This window comes from Bombina bombina, chromosome 3, assembly GCF_027579735.1.
Source record: "Bombina bombina isolate aBomBom1 chromosome 3, aBomBom1.pri, whole genome shotgun sequence".
In the NCBI taxonomy this organism is placed as follows: domain Eukaryota; kingdom Metazoa; phylum Chordata; class Amphibia; order Anura; family Bombinatoridae; genus Bombina; species Bombina bombina.
This window is the reverse complement of record NC_069501.1, coordinates 207,549,586-207,570,143: the sequence shown is the minus strand read 5'-3', so window position 1 is coordinate 207,570,143 and position 20,558 is coordinate 207,549,586. Positions and strand designations below refer to the sequence as shown.

At 37.2% G+C, this 20,558-nt stretch overlaps 1 protein-coding gene across 2 annotated transcripts in view; it reads left to right on the top strand.

Moving 5' to 3' along the window:
• The window catches only part of LOC128653055 (transient receptor potential cation channel subfamily V member 1), a 133,093-nt gene extending 116,690 nt beyond the window's left edge, over positions 1-16,403 (top strand). For both annotated transcript variants that reach the window (XM_053706107.1, XM_053706106.1), the window contains one exon: positions 13,436-16,403. In XM_053706107.1, coding sequence (XP_053562082.1) covers positions 13,436-13,551 — 116 coding nt within the window. In that variant the 3' untranslated portion in view covers positions 13,552-16,403. The remainder of the gene's footprint in view (positions 1-13,435) is intronic.
• Positions 16,404-20,558: the final 4,155 nt, after the last annotated feature.

Here is a 20,558-nt window from a genome sequence, read left to right as displayed (position 1 = left end):
AACATTTTTTGTTGTTTCATTAAGTACTGAGTGGGGAGATCTAATGGGAGGACCTGGAACAAATATAGATATTTAGGAAGGAGGTTCATTTTTATCGTATTAATACGTCCAGCCCAAGAAAGGTGGCCCTGTTTACTCCAATGCTCTAGGGATTTATTAGTTTCTATTTTGAGAGGTGTATAATTAAGATGAAACAATTCCGTGTGGTTAGGAGATATGTCTATCCCTAGGTATCTAATTTTGCTAGTTATCTGGAATGAGGTGTTATTTGTTATATACTGTATTTCGTCCTCTGCGAGATGCAAGGGTAATATCATAGACTTTTCCATGTTGATGGAGAAGTTGGAAACCAGTTTATAACTTTCTAGTTCTCTGAGTATAGTGGGGATAGAAGAAAGTGGAGAGCTTATTGTAAATATAATGTCATCAGCATATAAAAGACATTTCTGGCAAATCTCTCCAAAAGTGACTCAGTGAACTAGGGGATTGCTTCTAATTCGCGCCGCCAATGCCTCCACCGCCAGAGCGAATAGGAGAGGGGATAGGGGACATCCCTGACGTGTGCCATTATTTATGTGGATTTTTTGTGAGAGTGTATTGTTTGCGTTAACGCGCGCTGAAGGGGCAGAATAGAGTACTTTAATGCGAGTAATTAATTTCTGCGAGAATCCAAACCTCGACAGGATGGACCAGAGAAAGTCCCAGTCCACCCTGTCGAAGGCCTTCTCCGCATCTGTAGATAGCAAGATCAGGGGCATTTTGGTAGATGAAGCGGTAAACAAAGTGTGCAGAACTCGAATGGTATTATCTTTAGCCTCCCTACGTGGGATAAATCCCACTTGATCGGAGTGCACTAAGGAAGGTAAATATTTGTTAATTCTCGTGGCAATTAGTTTAGCATATAACTTAATATCAATGTTTATTAAGGAGATAGGGCGATAGTTGGCTACTTTATCAGCAGGTTTATTTGGCTTAGGGATAACAGAAATAGTGGCTTCTAGGAGATTTGGGGTTAGCTGACCTTCTTCATCTAATGATTGGTACATGCTCAACAAGTGGGGGCCTAGTAGGGTTTTAAACTGATGATAGAATTTGGGCGTAAAACCGTCAGGTCCCGGGGCTTTGCCCTGGGGGAGGCTTTTAATTGCCAACATAAGTTCCTGAATAGTGAATCCATCATCCAGTGCCTCGCAGTCTTCTTGAAGTAATGTAGGAAGCTGGATATTAGTTAAGTAACTATTAATCTTAGCTAGCTTAGTTTCCATGTCAAGGGAGGGGAGGTTATATAATGAGGAGTAGTATTTTGCAAATTGGTTGACAATGTCAGTGTTTGTGGTGAATGTGGTACCATCTGGGCCTGTAATTTTATCTATAAAGGTTTTGTAGCATTTCTTTTTCAGGGATCTAGCAAGAAGGCGCCCAGTTTTATTACTTTCAACAAAAATTTTTTTTTTTTTTTCTTTTTTTTTTTTTTTTTTTTTAATTTTTTTATTGAGGTAAAGTAAGGCATACAGTGTTTTAAGACATTACACAATTGCTATTAAAGAAAACATGTTACAGAGCAATCCATGCAAAAAAAAAAAAAAAGTATAGATACAAGGAATGTAAACAAGTCCAGTTAGTAAAACAGTAGAGTAACCAATACACATAATGTCATATAAAGAGCTAATATAAACATGCCTTAAAGAGTCAAAGCCTCCCCTCTGAGTCAAAGGGCCACTCTTGGGTCCCTGGTTAAGAATTTGTTGCAATGGGAGGCTGCCTGCTAGATATAAGATCACTTATGGATCTAATTACAACCTCAAGTTTTAGGGTTTATAGCTGTAATGTAGAAGTTGGAAGTTTAAAATACTAATAATGCCATAACTATAAATATAAATGCTAAGACATAAAGATATTAGGCTCAAACATCTGCCCTTAAAATATGGGTCTCAAATGAACCTCAAATTTTGTTTTATTTTTCTTTAGGTGCAATATTATTATTCAGGGAATACTAGAAGGTAAAACATTTTGGAATATATTGGAGAGACGCTAGATAGATTAATGCTACTGACATAGGCTGTGGAATAAATTTTCTGTGCTGACCAGTGAAGAGAGAAGAACATTTTCATTACATTTTATGGAACACCTTAGCATGAGCAAGAATAAACTATGCCTGATTGCACAACTTGGGAATCTGTTATAACAAAAGCAGTATCTTTAAAAGTGCTTATATGTGCAGCCTCATCTGAAACTAGATATTATTCAGAATACTCTGTCAAATATAAAAGCTGGCTATATAGCTTATTTGGAAGCCGCTAGATAGATTAATGCTACTAGTGAGAATAAATACCATGATATCACAAAAATGAAGCAAATGTGAAATAAATGTGATAAAATAATAAACAAAGGATGAAGACTAACAAAGTGTACTATAATATAAACTAAATACTCATAAAAAGTTCTTATAAGGATATGTGTGTGATTTTCAGAATCTTCAATCTTCTATTTTCTTTTGATCCTCATATAAAAAGAGAGAAAGAGATGCCACATAGCGTGATTCTGTGATTATTCAGAATGCAGAATGCGTGTTTACAAATGCTTACTCACATGAGATGGAGCTATAGCCTAGCTCAGGTTTATGCGCACACCCGATATTATACTGTTGGGTAAACAGTTGCTTGAACCGGATTTTAGTAAAAAAGATTTATTAAAATACAAGTGTAAAAAGCGTCACAAGAGCTGCAAGGAACACCAAATATACATAGGGTTGGCAATACAATTAAGTAATTGCTCGCATTGAGCTTATACACAGTACTAGAAACCTTGGTAAGGAGTGCAGAAACTTAACCACACAACCTTTCCATTCAGAGTCCAGCATATGTTGCTCTCCTTACTGGTGTGCAGATTCTTGGAAAGACGCCAAGGGTAAGAAACAATGTATCCGACGTACGTTTTGCAAAGGAGCTTTTTCAAGGAATGGTGTGCGCATGTCTGAAAGTCTTATTTGAGTGTTTCTGATTTATTAAACCGGATATCCGGTATTGAGTCCTCCATTTTGAAAGTGGGCATATTTCTGGTTATTCCTTCTTATACTGCCGATAATTGTACACAGGAATCATAGGTACTATTTCTATATATATGAGTTAAGGGCAATAATGGTTTACATCAATTAACATATATAAACGTCCTAATCATATTTTATTAAGACAATATTCGCTAGCAGGTCTAATACATAGCGTATCGTTATATGACATTTGAGGATTATTGTGTGGCACATCGGCTTAAATCACATTATTCATCACTTGTACTTTCATATTACTTATCCATAACAAGAATATACATGTTTAAACTAAACATCACAAGGAATTAACCTTTAAGAAATATCTACACAGTATATATATAGATTAAATTTCCCACAACTAGTACTATTTGGTAACCTTCTCAGGCTGTATAAAGCAACATGTCCTCTTCAATCAGACACAGAGTTTTATCAGGATATCGATAATTTTTATATTATCTGATTTCACTATAAAGATATAAAATACTGAGGGAATTTTATAATAATGGGGGCTGAGTTATATTTTTATAAGAAATGATGTAACTCAAAATCCTTGTTAAGGCCGTTCGGTATGAAACTATCCATAATATGGATCCATTTCATCTCAAGCCGACCCAATTGATTTTGTACATCACCTCCTCTCCAGCTATATTCTACCTTCCTAATACCAAGGAAGTCAAGGTCTTCTATTCTCCTATTGTGTATTCTATCGAAATGTGCTGATAATGAGTGTTTTTGGAGGCCTTTTTCTATGTTGTAAATATGCTCATTTAGTCTGATTTTCAGAAGCCTAGAGGTACGACCAATGTAAATTAAATTGCACGAGCATCTTAATAGATATATTACGTTCTTACTGTTACATGTGATGAACTGATTAATATCATAAGTCTTATTGCCATCAGCAGAGTGGAATATGTTACAAGCTCTTGGTCCCTTTTTCATTTTTTTGCAAGCATTACAAAACTGACATCTTCTGAAGCCTGCTTGTGGAGAGGATAACCAGTTAGTATTAGGGTTTATTCTTTCCACTTTTGTTATATTATGTGAAAGTTGTAATTTTAAATTAGGTACCTTTTTAAAGATTATGTTTGGTTTATCCTCTATAATTTCCGACATACTTGGGTCTCTAAAGAGAATACCCCAATGTTTCTGTATAATGTCTCTGACTTCTTTACTCTGAGTACTATGTTGTAGAATAAGTCTACTTGCTGTTTTTGTGTTGTTTAATGCCGATATCCCTTTATCTCTTTGTTTGTAATGTAATAATTCTTTCCTATCTAGTTTTGCAACTTCCTCTATTTTTTCCTCTAGGAAGGCTTTAGGATAGTTTTTTTCTTTAAATCTATCTTTTAATACTTTCGCTTGAGTCTGAAAAACAGTTTCGTCTTTACAGTTGCGTCTCAGACGAACAAATTGCCCCTTTGGTATATTCTTTAACCAATGTTTCTGGTGACAGCTGTCAAGACTGATATAATTGTTCACATCGATACTTTTAAAAAAAAATTTTGTTTTCAGTGTATTGTCCTCTATGTAGATTTCCAAGTCGAGAAATTCTACCTTAGTATTACTATGGGTCCATGTTAATACTATGTTGAACTCATTGTTTGCCAGATATTTTTTAAATTCGTCCAACTGACATTCTGTTCCTGACCAGATCAGGAACAGGTCGTCTATGTAACGACGATAGGACACCAGATATTGCGCCCAGGGGGAATTATAGATGTAGATGTTTTCCCAATTAGCCATATATAAATTGGCGTAGCTGGGCGCACCAGATTTGCGCCCAGCTACGCCAATTTATATATGGCTAATTGGGAAAACATCTACATCTATAATTCCCCCTGGGCGCAATATCTGGTGTCCTATCGTCGTTACATAGACGACCTGTTCCTGATCTGGTCAGGAACAGAATGTCAGTTGGACGAATTTAAAAAATATCTGGCAAACAATGAGTTCAACATAGTATTAACATGGACCCATAGTAATACTAAGGTAGAATTTCTCGACTTGGAAATCTACATAGAGGACAATACACTGAAAACAAAAAATTTTTTTAAAAGTATCGATGTGAACAATTATATCAGTCTTGACAGCTGTCACCAGAAACATTGGTTAAAGAATATACCAAAGGGGCAATTTGTTCGTCTGAGACGCAACTGTAAAGACGAAACTGTTTTTCAGACTCAAGCGAAAGTATTAAAAGATAGATTTAAAGAAAAAAACTATCCTAAAGCCTTCCTAGAGGAAAAAATAGAGGAAGTTGCAAAACTAGATAGGAAAGAATTATTACATTACAAACAAAGAGATAAAGGGATATCGGCATTAAACAACACAAAAACAGCAAGTAGACTTATTCTACAACATAGTACTCAGAGTAAAGAAGTCAGAGACATTATACAGAAACATTGGGGTATTCTCTTTAGAGACCCAAGTATGTCGGAAATTATAGAGGATAAACCAAACATAATCTTTAAAAAGGTACCTAATTTAAAATTACAACTTTCACATAATATAACAAAAGTGGAAAGAATAAACCCTAATACTAACTGGTTATCCTCTCCACAAGCAGGCTTCAGAAGATGTCAGTTTTGTAATGCTTGCAAAAAAATGAAAAAGGGACCAAGAGCTTGTAACATATTCCACTCTGCTGATGGCAATAAGACTTATGATATTAATCAGTTCATCACATGTAACAGTAAGAACGTAATATATCTATTAAGATGCTCGTGCAATTTAATTTACATTGGTCGTACCTCTAGGCTTCTGAAAATCAGACTAAATGAGCATATTTACAACATAGAAAAAGGCCTCCAAAAACACTCATTATCAGCACATTTCGATAGAATACACAATAGGAGAATAGAAGACCTTGACTTCCTTGGTATTAGGAAGGTAGAATATAGCTGGAGAGGAGGTGATGTACAAAATCAATTGGGTCGGCTTGAGATGAAATGGATCCATATTATGGATAGTTTCATACCGAACGGCCTTAACAAGGATTTTGAGTTACATCATTTCTTATAAAAATATAACTCAGCCCCCATTATTATAAAATTCCCTCAGTATTTTATATCTTTATAGTGAAATCAGATAATATAAAAATTATCGATATCCTGATAAAACTCTGTGTCTGATTGAAGAGGACATGTTGCTTTATACAGCCTGAGAAGGTTACCAAATAGTACTAGTTGTGGGAAATTTAATCTATATATATACTGTGTAGATATTTCTTAAAGGTTAATTCCTTGTGATGTTTAGTTTAAACATGTATATTCTTGTTATGGATAAGTAATATGAAAGTACAAGTGATGAATAATGTGATTTAAGCCGATGTGCCACACAATAATCCTCAAATGTCATATAACGATACGCTATGTATTAGACCTGCTAGCGAATATTGTCTTAATAAAATATGATTAGGACGTTTATATATGTTAATTGATGTAAACCATTATTGCCCTTAACTCATATATATAGAAATAGTACCTATGATTCCTGTGTACAATTATCGGCAGTATAAGAAGGAATAACCAGAAATATGCCCACTTTCAAAATGGAGGACTCAATACCGGATATCCGGTTTAATAAATCAGAAACACTCAAATAAGACTTTCAGACATGCGCACACCATTCCTTGAAAAAGCTCCTTTGCGAAACGTACGTCGGATACATTGTTTCTTACCCTTGGCGTCTTTCCAAGAATCTGCACACCAGTAAGGAGAGCAACATATGCTGGACTCTGAATGGAAAGGTTGTGTGGTTAAGTTTCTGCACTCCTTACCAAGGTTTCTAGTACTGTGTATAAGCTCAATGCGAGCAATTACTTAATTGTATTGCCAACCCTATGTATATTTGGTGTTCCTTGCAGCTCTTGTGACGCTTTTTACACTTGTATTTTAATAAATCTTTTTTACTAAAATCCGGTTCAAGCAACTGTTTACCCAACAGTATAATATCGGGTGTGCACATAAACCTGAGCTAGGCTATAGCTCCATCTCATGTGAGTAAGCATTTGTAAACACGCATTCTGCATTCTGAATAATCACAGAATCACGCTATGTGGCATCTCTTTCTCTCTTTTTATATGAGGATCAAAAGAAAATAGAAGATTGAAGATTCCGAAAATCACACACATATCCTTATAAGAACTTTTTATGAGTATTTAGTTTATATTATAGTACACTTTGTTAGTCTTCATCCTTTGTTTATTATTTTATCACATTTATTTCAGATTAATGCTACTAACCTAGGCTGAGGTATAAATTTTCTGTACTAACCAGTTAAGAGAGAGGAACAATTTGCATGACATTTTATGGAACAACCTAGCATGAGCAAGAATAAACTGTGCCTGATTGCATAACTTGGGAATCTGTTGTAACAAAAGCAGTATATTTGGAATTACTTATATGGGCAGTCTCACCTTAAACTAAATATTATTCCAGGTACTCTGTTAAATATAAAAGCTGGCTATGTAACTATATGCATAGTGCACAGCCTCGGCCGCAAGCTGCACAACATAGCACAATAGTTCTATAATGACAGTAGTACATATTTGTGGAAAAATAGATACATGCTATGAGGAGAAATATTCCCATGCAAGCCAAAGTACAGTTATGAAAAGAGGATGCAACTAGTATACATTTGAAAATAAAACAACAACAAGGTCAAAGAACTACTAAGAAATTTAGGCTGTATCAATCGTTCTAAACACTAATGGTGATAAAGTAGGAACTCACAAACAAACTATAGCTGCATATAAAATATTTAATGTGAGTCTATTTAAACACAGTTAGGGACCGGTCTAACCTACTCCAGTGCGAGTCCCCCTGAGATAGTCCTCTTTATCAGTTGGTTGCCTGGTCCCCCAAAGTCTAAGCCAGACAAAGGTAGTGGTAAAAGGATATCGTCCCTGTTCCTGCATAGTATCCCAGGTGAATAACCACTCATCTGTGTAATAAGGGGTTTTCAAGACTTTCAAAGACACTGAGGACCTCTGCATTCGTGCCCATGTACCTCCGCAATCTCGGAATGAGTGTTTCACAGGGGTCTCCGCAGCTACATGTTCCCCAGCTGATAGAAAGGCTGATTGAGTCGCTGCTGTATCTCCCCCGCGGCGTCCTGCATCGGCTGCAGAACCAACGATGATCCGTTCGGTATTCACCTCTGTAACGGCCACATCACCAGTCACAGATCCTGCGGTAGTGCGCGAGACATTCATTTTGGTTAGAGGAGGTTTGAAGCGCTGGGGCCCCAAAGCGCTATCACCCACACACATCACCAAAATAGGTCTGGCTGGAATAACTCGCTGGGATGTCATGGAGCCTCTGAGGCTAAATGCGGTAGCCATCTTTTCCTCTAAGGCCGCATGGTGGTTCGAGAGTAGGTTGCGCAGCACTTGCAACACGTCAGTGGCATTCTTCATGTCCATGTTGTCCGGTCAGCACACTGGTCAGGATACCGTGTATTGCGCTAGCACTCTCCCAGAGCTTTGCATTCAGCACAGTAAGCGGCTTAACTCTTTAAAGAAATACGCTGGAATCTCCAGCATGCGAGTTAGATGATAGGCGCTAGGCAGATGTGAAGAGCAAGGTTGCGATAGATAGATGCGTTGTCTACTCAAAGTATAGTCAAGCAGTGCCTTGCGGGGAATCACTGTCTCTTAACGACAGGAGCACCGAGGTGTCCCGCCGGGGGGGTATTAGATGGTAGGCCGCAACCTTTGTTTCACTCCGGCGTGCTGGATTTAATAGCTAGACCAAAAGATAGTGGTATTATATGATAGAGCTTGCTTCAGTGGTGCACCTTTGATCAAGCAATGTAGACGATGCAGTGTTAGGATGAGGATTTTAAACAGATTATAATTGTAGGTTGAAGAGACTAACACTCTTGCGACCTGTCATGGCCGCCACCCGGAAGTTCCCCCCTCAACAAAGAATTTTGATTCGGAGGCTATGGCTCTCATATGCGCATGTTTAATTAGGTAGTGGTGTAGGTCTTCCCTGGCCTGTTGGGATTTCTGTAGGAGAAGTTGAGATTGAGGGTTCTGTTTTAGGTCGTTTTCACACTTGTTAAAGTTGGAGGTTAATGAATTAAGTTGGCTCTCTCTTTGCTTACGTTGTCTATGCGTGTGCCCCATTATCACCCCCCTTATATAGCATTTATATGCTTCCCAATTATTGGTTGCTGAGGTGGCTGAGGGGGTATTAAAAGTGAAAAACTCAGTTGTCTTTTCTTCTATATCAGTTGTGATCAATGGGTCTAAGAAAATCTGGTCACTTAGTCTCCAATGTTGCAAAAATTGTGGTTTAGCCGACCATAAAAAATTTGTACACACCATACTATGATCTGACCAGGCAGTGTGAAAAAGTCTAGAGCTGTATAGTGAGGGTAGTGTTCGTTGTTCGCATAATATATAATCAAGGCGTGTGTATGAGCGTTGTGGATTAGAGAAGAATGTAAAGTCTTTTGTAGTTGGGTGTGTCACTCTCCAGGTGTCAAACATGGGTATATTGCGTATAGCCTGCCAGTTAGCTTTTATCTGCGAGTTTTGCATATAGGAGCGGCCTGTGGAGGTGTCTAGTGTGGGGTTGATTGGGAAGTTAAAGTCTCCACCTAGGAAAACTGGGCCTTTTGAGATATCTAAAATATGATTGATGACCTTGCGGAAAAATGAAGATCTGGGGCGGATAGGTGCATATATATTTACCAGTGTAATGGGTCTACCAAAGTAAAGACCTGTCAGAATTAAAATCCGCCCCTCTGCGTCAGTGTACTTGTCTAGTAGAGTGAATGAGGTACCCTTCTTGAAAGAGATACATACGCCATTATGTTTCGTCGGGCCAGAACTTAGAAAATGCTGATCATAATATAACTGCGAAAGTCTGGGCTCATTGGTCTTTTTAAAGTGAGTCTCTTGTGTCATAATAATGTCAACTTTCTTGCGGTGGAAGTCGTGAAATGCTATAGAGCGTTTTTGAGGGGACAGGAAACCCTTAACATTTTGTGTGGCTAACCGAAATTGACTAGGCTGGTTTTGTTCAGGCATTTGACCCTTAGCGTTAACGTCTAAACTTATGGAGGTGTGCTTTTGTTTTCAACAATAAATATGAAGTAAACCAACCCTGTTATAATATGCACTCTGATAAATACTTCACTATCTAGTACACTTGAATGGTATAACTATTTCAACAAATGAAAACTTGTAACAGGTACTCCTTGAACTGTAAGGGGGGAGGGGAAAAGAAAGAAAGGAGGAAAGAAAGAAAAAAGAAAGGAGAGAAGGGGGGTAGGCAAGTGAGAAGAAGATAGGTGGTAGAAACAATTAGGGAATAAAGTAGAAGGATTGAGTAGGGGGATGAGTACAGTATGACGGAACTCCCCCGACAGGCCGAGGGTGAGAGACATAAGAACAAAGACATCAACATGAACCGATGCCCTGTAAGAGGGCGCATCACAGTATATTACACATCTCTTAACATGTTACCCACGATGTCACATAGGCATAAAAAAGCAAAAAGAAAAAAAAAAACAAATATATAGTAAAAGTCTGAGGTAGATGAGCTCACAGACAAACAAGATGAGAAATAGCTCATTATATAGTCATTCAACAGTGTCCCATCATGGCATCTAACTACTTATACTCACGACCTCAGGGTACTTGTAGTTAGTCCAGGTCAAGGCTGATCGTGTCCGCTGTGGGGGGGACACAATCGGTCAGTTCTTCATTCTGTAATCCTTCAAGCAAACAAGAAGGAATGAGAGATATCACAAATATAACTTCCATAACTGGTGCACGATTGCACAACTAAGATTCAGTGTTAACTTGAATCCGAATTACTGATAGGACTTCAAAGCAAGGGTAGATTCGCTCATGTGTTATCCATTGAGGTGGAGGGATCTGGGCATATCTTTTTCCTGTTTTTCTTGTCAACTATTTCGGACCAGAGACGTCTCTGAGGTTTTGGTTGTGGTAGTTTGCGTGTCTCGGGCTGAGGAGTGGTGGTTTCTGGAATAGGAATGTCCAGCAGTCTACAAAAATCTTCAATTTTTACTGGGGAGCTGCACTCATGACGTTTTCCATTTTTAATAATTTGCAGCGATACGGGAAATCCCCATCTGTAAGGGATCTGTAGAGTTCTTAGGTGGGAGGTAAGGATGGTAAATCCCTTTCTGAGTTGCAGCGTTCTAGTGGACAAGTCCTGAAAGATTTGGACCTTTGCACCCATATAAGAGAAATGTGGTTGTGTTCTAGACAATTGTAGAATTTTCTCTCTGTCCTTATAGCTCAGGAAACAGATTATAATGTCCCTTGGAGGTTGATTATCGTTTGGCTTCGGCCGCAGAGATCTATGTGCTCTCTCCAAAGGTATGGGTTCAATCACACGTTGGTTAGAAATTGCCAGAGACTGAAACAGGTTTTGTAAGTATTCTGAAATATCTTCGCCTTTGATTGATTCAGGGATTCCGCGTATTCGGAGGTTATTTCTGCGTGCCCTATTTTCGACATCATCAAGCTTATTTTCTAAATCAAGGATTTGTGATTGCTGGGCCTCTATGGAGTGTGACATTTCTGCCATTTCCTTAGTAATTTCTTCCCAATCATCTTCCAATGTCTCCACTCTAAATCCAAGCTCATTAATGTCCCTTTTTAGGTCCGCACACTCAGCTTTTATGCATAATTTCACCTGGTCAATTAAGTCCTCCATAGCTTTAAATGTTACAGGTGCTTCTTTAAGATGTAAATGTGGGTTAGAAGGTGATGTCAAGGGCTCTTGAGCGTGTGGGCTTTCACATAAATCTTCATCTTCGCTAGAGGCCTGTGGCATATCATTTTTCTTTTTTGTGCTATCTGTCTTTTTGAAAAAGGAGTTTACAGCTCCCGATGTAGATGTGGATTTTAAGGCTTTGTCAGGTTTTGTGACCCTGCGCTGCGACATGGTTGAGATAGATTTGCACTTGAAATAAACTTTTGTCTCCGCTTTTCTTTTTACCCCTTTCACCTCCTTCTGTTATGCTTATCAGGCAGCGTGATAGTGAGCCTGTGCATCTCTAGCAAAATGGAGTAAATCAGACCTGTACAATCATACAGCTTGTTCTCTTTGCATAATAAAATAAGTAGTGCCTTTAGTGCTGTATTGTGAATTTGTCTAGATCAATGCTTCTCATGAGGAAATGAGTAATGCTATCGGAGCTTGGGGTGGTGTGTGGTTCTTTCACTGTGTTGTGAGGTCTCTGTTATCATGCCCCATTAAAAATGGCGACTGCCATGTGAGTGCTGTAAAAGATGCAGCTTACCGGATCTGTGTAAAAGTCCGTAGTGAGCGGGTGTTACAGCGTGTCGGTCTCTGGGCAGTCCGTGAAGGTGCTGTGTTCTCTGCAGGTGATTAGGTGAGCTTGGGCTGATATGTGGTCTCGGGACTCTGTCCTTGCGCTTACTCGAGAGAGGCTTCAGCCGCGGCCCATGTCGTTGTCAGAATGCGAGGTCTGTAGTCCACACCGGGACCAGTAAGTGATAGCACTACATTCTCTAGTCCTTCCCAAAGCTCTGGGTATCAATTTTAGGGCACTGTTGAGGTTAATAGATGGCCCACGGGAGAGTTCCGTCTCCACTGCAGCAGGAGCTTTAGGCTGGTGCGGCCATTCAGAACGCCCGCACGCTCCGCCCCCCTGGAAACATTCTTATAGCAACAGAGAAGAAGCTGGAAAGCAGCTTAAACTTAAAGTTAAAGGGCTAAGAACAAAAGTGAAGCTGACATACTTATTCCCTACCACCAGAATCAATCTACTTACAAGGATATTTCAAAACTTTTAATGAATAGTATAAAATGTAAACTTTTGAAGCTGTTCCCACCTAAATATTGCACAGGGTCACCCTTAGCATTTGTAGGGCCCACCCCCTTATTCCCCCCCTCCTGCATGCCCTGCCCCATGTATGACCCACCCCTTTCCCAACATTCATTCTGTCCTATATTAAAGATAACACTGTAACTCCTCATACCATAAACACTTTATCGCCTACAGCACAAATTAATTTATTATTTTTTATTTCTTTCATGCATTTGCTTTTTTTGTTAAAGGGCTGCCTATAATTTTCAAATGAATACAATGAATATGAATACATTATTGTTTCTTTGTTTTACATTTGTCTGAAAACTAATGCAAATGTCTAATATGATTAAGCCTTTAAAACGATAACATTTTACTCAATTATACATACAGATTAGTATGCAATTATGTTTTTGTAAATTTCTCATGTTATTTCATTATACACAGTCACTTTTTATTTAAAAAAAAATCACAATTTTTACTAATGTATGTTTTCAGATTACCCATTTGAGATGTGCTGTAATACTGTGCTCTTTTCTGATACCTACATGTTCATTACATTTTCTGTAGGTTGGAGTCATTGGGTTACAAAAGCTCGGGAAAAAGCAAGAGAGGAGGAACAAATGCCATTAAATGCAGTTTCTACAACTCCTTCAGATGACAAGACATTTGACCAGATAGCGTGAGCTGAAATTATGCAGCATTTCTTCATAAATACAGAAGAAAATGAAATATTGGAAACTATGCAAGGAATAGAAGCTCGACAATAACATTGTCATCAAAAACAAAGCGAAACAAAAAAAACTTTATTTAGGAACAAAGGCAATATGATGCTGTAATATTGCAGGTCATGTCAAGTTCCAAAAGCCAACACTATAAAGTCATGATAGAATTTTTTTGTCTTAACTATTAACTTACGACAACTTTACATATAAACAGGGGTGTAACTACAGGGGTCCCTTGCACCTTAAGGGGGCCCATTTGGTCATGCAGTCAGTATTGGTTTCGCTTTATGGGGGCCTGGTGGGGTGTAAAACAGGTCTCACAGTGTAAGGAAAGTGTGTAGATTTGCCTTTACAAATATGGTGGCAGAATTTTTAAGATGGCCATCACATTGTGTCCGTAAGGAAAAACCTGCCACCATATTTTGTGCAGGTAGGCTGCACAAGTTCATATCTCATGATGTGGACTAAACAAAGGGGAATAACTAATCACAATCACATAGAAGTAGCTCCTCTTGCTCCTATGTGACTGGTGGCTAAACTGTTTAAATGTAAGGCCCATCACAGCCTTTGCCCTGGGGCTAAGTGCGGTTTAGTTACAACCCTTAAAAAGCCTTTGTGTGAAACCCACCACTTTTTTATTGCAAAGAGATTGTGTGTAAACCTAAAGGATCATGCACTGAGGAATTTTACATTATTATTTGAAGCTTAAAAAAAGTAAAAAAAAATGGAAATGCTGTCATTGGTCTTGATTTAAGAGAATGAATGGTCTGCATTCGCTGAGGGTGTAGAGACTGTGCACTTATGCAAAACAATTATATTATATGGCAAACAAACTGTATAATTCTTCTTAATATAGTACCTTAAAAACATGTCTTTATTTGATTATGTTCTCAGTTTCAGCTCTTTGTAAAGACATTCTTTAGATCTTTTCTTTTTGATTGTGTAAAATAAGTTTAAAAAGGACATGTCAGGACACCCACAGAGACATCGGGGCCGAATTATCAAATGCCTGGCGGACATGATACGCTGTAGCATATCATGTCCGCCAGACATCGCTGAATGCAGACAACAAACGCTGTCCGCAGTCAGCATTGCACAAGCAGTTCTGGTGAACTGCTTGTGCAATGCTGCCCCTGCAGATTCGCAGCCAATCGGCCTCTAGCAGAGGGTGTCAATGAACCTAATTGTATAGGATCGGGTTGATTGCAGTACAACGCTCAGAGTCTTAAGACCGCTGCAGCTTAACTGCTACCATAAAGGCTTGCGTGGAAACAGGGCGAGATGGCCCCATTCGGGCCATCATAAATCGGCCCCATCATCTGCATCTGAAAGTTCCCTGAAGTTGCTAAACTATTTTTGTGATTAAAACAGTAACTGACAGAATCTATGCACATCCAAATATAATACTTTACATCTACTCTCCTAGATTGTAATATTTACTACAGTATGTGTCTTAGGTTTTTGTTTAAATATATTATTCAAGTTGCCTCCTTAGGTAAATAAAGTTAAGGCTGGAGGGAAAATAATTTTGAGAATAATATATTGAAAGTAAATTCACTAGGATTTGTGGAATTTGCTCTCATTTTAATGGACCTGCCTTATAGGAAAACTGTTATTATTATTATGATTATTATACTTTATAAAGCGCCAACAAAACTTGTAAGAGAAGACAAAATCTGACAAACAAGAGGAATTAAGGGCCCTATTCATGTAGTAACTTACAATCTACAGAATTTAAATGTGTTGACAAATTGGAATCTGGAGCTATGTATTTGAAAAATGTATGCAAAAAAAACATACCTAAGCTCCAAGATGGCATGCTCATTATGAAAATACAGGGCTTCACTAACTGACACATGTAAGGGGTTAACTTAAGGGGCATGAAATCCAATTTTTTTCTTTCATTATTCAGATAGAGCACACCATTTTAAATAACTTTCCATTTCATTTGTATGATCAATTTTGTTTCATTCTTTTTGTATCCTTTGTTGAAAATTATACCTAGGTAGGCTTAGAAGCTGCTGATTAGTGGCGGTACATATATTCTTCTTGTCACTGACTTTCAGCTAGCTCCCAGAAGCACATTATTGCTCCTTCAACAAAGGATACCAAGAGAATGAAGCAAATTAAATAATATAAGTAAATTGAAAAGTTGTTTAAAATTGTATGTTCTATCTGAATCATGAAAGAGAAATTTTAGTTTTCATGTCCCTTTAAGAGAACGGCTTTGAACAGAGCTGCAGGAAAAGTAAGAAAAACAATCGGACAGTGAGGAGTGACCGTGCTACTATAATTCTGTCGGTAGCAATCCTGTAGAATTGATTCAATTGGGGGTTCTTAATAGTGTAACTGGAGAAATATTTCAGACTCCATATTAAGATTTCAGCAATTAAATGTTCTCACCTAGAAATATATCTAACAACTGTATCATACTGCAGTGGTAGGAGTACATTTTTATTTTTTAGTTATCTTAAATTTATGCTGTTCTGTAAAATGTATAATTCTGCTTTATTGTCAGTACAATGTTTACTTTATATATCAAGATTTGTATTAAATTAGCAGGATAGATAATAGGTTTTCAGTGCATGAATTATGTTAGATATTATATACAGTGTGACACCTTCCTCTGAGGTTTAGCAGTGCTCAGTAAATACTGTTCTGATGCTAAACTCTATAATGTCTTAGTGGTGTATGGTTCATTGTTAAATTGCTGTTATTGTGAAATTGCCAACTTTTTCATAAAGCTTTATTATTGCATTTATCAAATTGCACTGTTATACTTTTTATTAATAAATGCATATGGTATTTTTTAATTAAGTCTTCAGAGTGCAATTATTATAGTTACAGTAGTTCATTTAGGTCTTCTGAGAACCTAAATCCTCCAGACTTTTTTGCAACCTTCATTTTAGACAGGTTCCGAAAAAAAAAGTTTCCTTTTTGAAATGAAAAAAATAAATTTTTTACAAATAGACTACGATATTTCATTATGTGATTGTCTAGGATTACATGCACATTTTGTTCAATCAGCACATAGCTACCCTCTAAACCAGTGGTTCTTAACCAAAGCGACTTCAAGGCCCAGTAAATTATATATATATATATATATATATATATATATATATATATATATATATATATATATATATACACAGTATATGTGTGTATGTATTTATATATATATCTATATCAGAAGAGAGAGAGAACAGCACTCTTGAGATAGAACTAAAGCTAAAATAACTTCCATGCCTGTTCATTTATATTACAACTCAGTGTGATCGTTCTTTTAACACACTATGCCCCTTCACAGAGAAAAAATATCCTGTAGCATATCAGTCTGACCCTGCCCAATGACAGTCCAGCACCGAAATACCAGGCAATTCCTCTCTGAACAAGAGAAACAACAACCCCAGACGATCGTTTTGTAATTCTTTTATTAGAAAAATAATCATATATGCATATATACAAAATAAAATCATAATAACAAATGCAAACAAAATATCTCTTGTTACAAAACTGAAATATTGACCCAAATTTTTGTCATCAGAAAAAAATCAAAATGCAAACATTAAAAACTTAAATAATCACACAAAATAAAATTAAACATATTTCAAATACAGACAAAAACAAACTGGAGGCAAAAAAAAAAAAAAAAAAACCTAAATAATCCAATCCTTCCACTTCTTTGTCTTCCAGATGCCTTCAGAATCTAATTCCCCATATCGCCTCCTATCAAAAGAAAAATACAAAAACAACTTCCCACGGATCATACCCACACAATTACCTACAGTAACTACCTCTTTCTTAAAAATCAAAATATTACGCACATCCCACAACACCTCCTTCACACAACATGCCAACAACCATATCAATCTTGCTTTCTCCTTTTCCACACCACTTCCACACAAACCATACATCATCATATTAAAAGTAAAAAATTGCACTCCAGTCAAACCCTTAATCATCCTTTTCAAACTTCTCCAAACATCCCTAGCATACTCACAATTCCAAAACAAATGAATAACACTCTCACTTTGAAAACAACCATCTCTAGGACACACTTCTGAAGCCACTAAACGACGCATTCTCTGAAAATCCCTTGTTGGCAAACACTTATGCACACTCATCCAACTAATATCTTTCTGCCTATTCATCAAATACTTATTACACACATTTTTCCATACCAACACACATTCATTTTCATTCAAACCCCCAATCAACTCAAGACCTTCCTTCTTCTCCAACATTTTCAACACCATTCTGTTTGCACACCACATCTCCCTACTAACATTCTCCAAACCATATTTTTTAATCCAACATTCCACCCTTACATAAAACCACGGAACAGCAAAACATACCGGTTTCTTTCTATCAATCTCAAATAAACCATATCGTCTTAAAACATTTCCACAAGCATACTTTACCATACAACCAGCCATGCTATCCTTACCACTCAGAACCACACACCTACTAACATATTTCACAGCCAAAAATCTCTCCACATTTGGAAAACCCTTACCACCAACATTCTTACTCTTAACAACAACATTTCTTTTCAAACGCTCCATACCAGAACTCCAGAAAAAAGAAAACAACACTCTCAAAATTCTCCGAAAAATCCTCTCAGGTGGCGGAAAAACTAACGCCAAATATAACATAATAGGGATCAAAACCGATTTAATAACTAACATTTTTCCTTCCAAAGATAAAGTCCTTAAAGACCAAAACTGAAGTTTTCTACTCACTTTATCAAAAACATTCTCCCAACTTTCCAAGCCTTTCAAATCCACATCAAATTTCACACCCAACACCTCAATTGCACCTTCAGTCACAGGCCATCCACAGGAATCAATCTCCCTATCATTACCAAAAACTTTAACTTTACACTTATTCCAATTAACTCTGAAACCACTTGCCATACAAAAACATTCAACTAAAGTTTTCACCCTCCTCAAACCAGCCTGAGTCTCACATACCACACTCACATCATCCATATACCCAATCACTTTTAAACACCTTCCATTACTACCAGGAACACTCACACCTCTAACTAATTTATCCTTCCTCAAACTAGTTAATAATGGCTCAATGACACATACAAATAACACAGGAGACAAAGGACATCCTTGACGCACTCCAGATTTAACACAAAATTCCTCAGTCAAAAAAACATTAACCTGGACTTGACTCACAATATCACTATACAAACATTTAAACCATCCAATAATCTTACCAGAAAAACCTAAATGTTCTAAAACATGAAACATAAAATCATGCACTACCCTATCATACGCTTTTTCAAAATCCACAATAGCAACATCAACAGACCTCATCCTCTCCCTCACATACCACAGTACATCACGTAGTAACAACAAACTTTCAGAAATCTGACGCCCAGGAACAGCACACACTTGCTCTTCACCCACAACCTTACCAATCACTCCACGCATTCTATTTGCCAACACCTTTGCAATAACCTTATAGTCAACATTCAACAACGTAATCGGCCTCCAATTCCTCAAATCTCTCTTATCACCCTTTTTAAATAACAAAACAATCAAACCTTTCCTCATTGAAACAGGCAAAACATTCATTCTAAAAACAAACTTACAAACATCCAACATATCAACCCCAATCAAATTCCAAAAACAAGTATAAAATTCAACAGGCAAACCATCACAACCAGGTACCTTCCCATTCTTAAAACTCCTAACAACCTCTGCAATCTCATCCAAACTTAGATCCCTTTCTAACAAATCATTATCATATTTTTCCAACTTAACCTCAATGTTTTCCAACAACTCATTTTCCAATAAAACATCTCTTGTTTTTTCTTTATACAACTCACTGTAAAACTCATGAACTTCACGCAAAACACCATCCGTACCATTAACTTCACACTCAACCTTATCAAAAACACTAACAAAACCAGTCTTTCCTTCAAAAGCTTTCTTAAAAAAATATTTACTACAAGACTCATCCTTTTCCATTTTCTCCAATCTTGCCATAAAAACAATTTTCTTTCCTTTTTCATGCATACACTTTTTAATTATCTTTCTTGCTTCAGCAATTTCCTCATGCACATCAATACCACAATTTCTCAATTCATACAAATACAACAACCTCAGATACCATTTATCATACAACTCCCTTTCCATTCTAGCTTTCTCACAGCCTTTCTTAATAAAAAACCTCTTTATTTCCACCTTCAACCATTCCCACCACATAAGCACATTACTAAAATCACATTTTCTTTCACGCCACCTTTCATATATCCAAACAAACTGACGCTTAAACTTCTCATCTTCTAACAAATCCACATTCAGTTTCCAAACACCCTTACCATACTTGATCTTCAAATCACATTCACCTTACACATCAAAAGGGCATGATCCGTAAAGGGCATCCGCTTTAAAGAAAAATCATCAACACATAAAAATTTAGATAAAAAACAAAAATCAATTTGAGATTTTATCCCACCACTATCACTAAAGAAAGTAAAACCCTCCCCTGAAAAAGAAACAGACCCGAAGGCATCCTTCAAACCGAAAGATTTAAGCAAATCAAGTAAAAACTTCCCTGAGCTATCCACCCTACAATCACTCACACCCTCTCTGTCCCCATTCTTAATAATACAATTAAAATCCCCAACCAAAAAAGTTGGCTCTCGACCTGGCAGAAAAAACTTTAAAGTTTCAAAATTAAGCAAACGTTCTACCCTATTTGGAGAAGCATATACATTAAACAAACGAAAAACAGTCCCACAAAAACTAAAACTAACCAAAAGTACCCGACCTGGGACAATATGAACTACATTAAGGATAGAAAAACTAAACCCCTTAAACAAAACTCCCACCCCCCCATTCCTATCAGAAGAACAAGACCATACTTTAGGACCATATTCCCAGTCAGCACATTTAGGATGTTCAGAGAGACCACATTCCTGCAAACAAAAAATATTAGCAGAACAT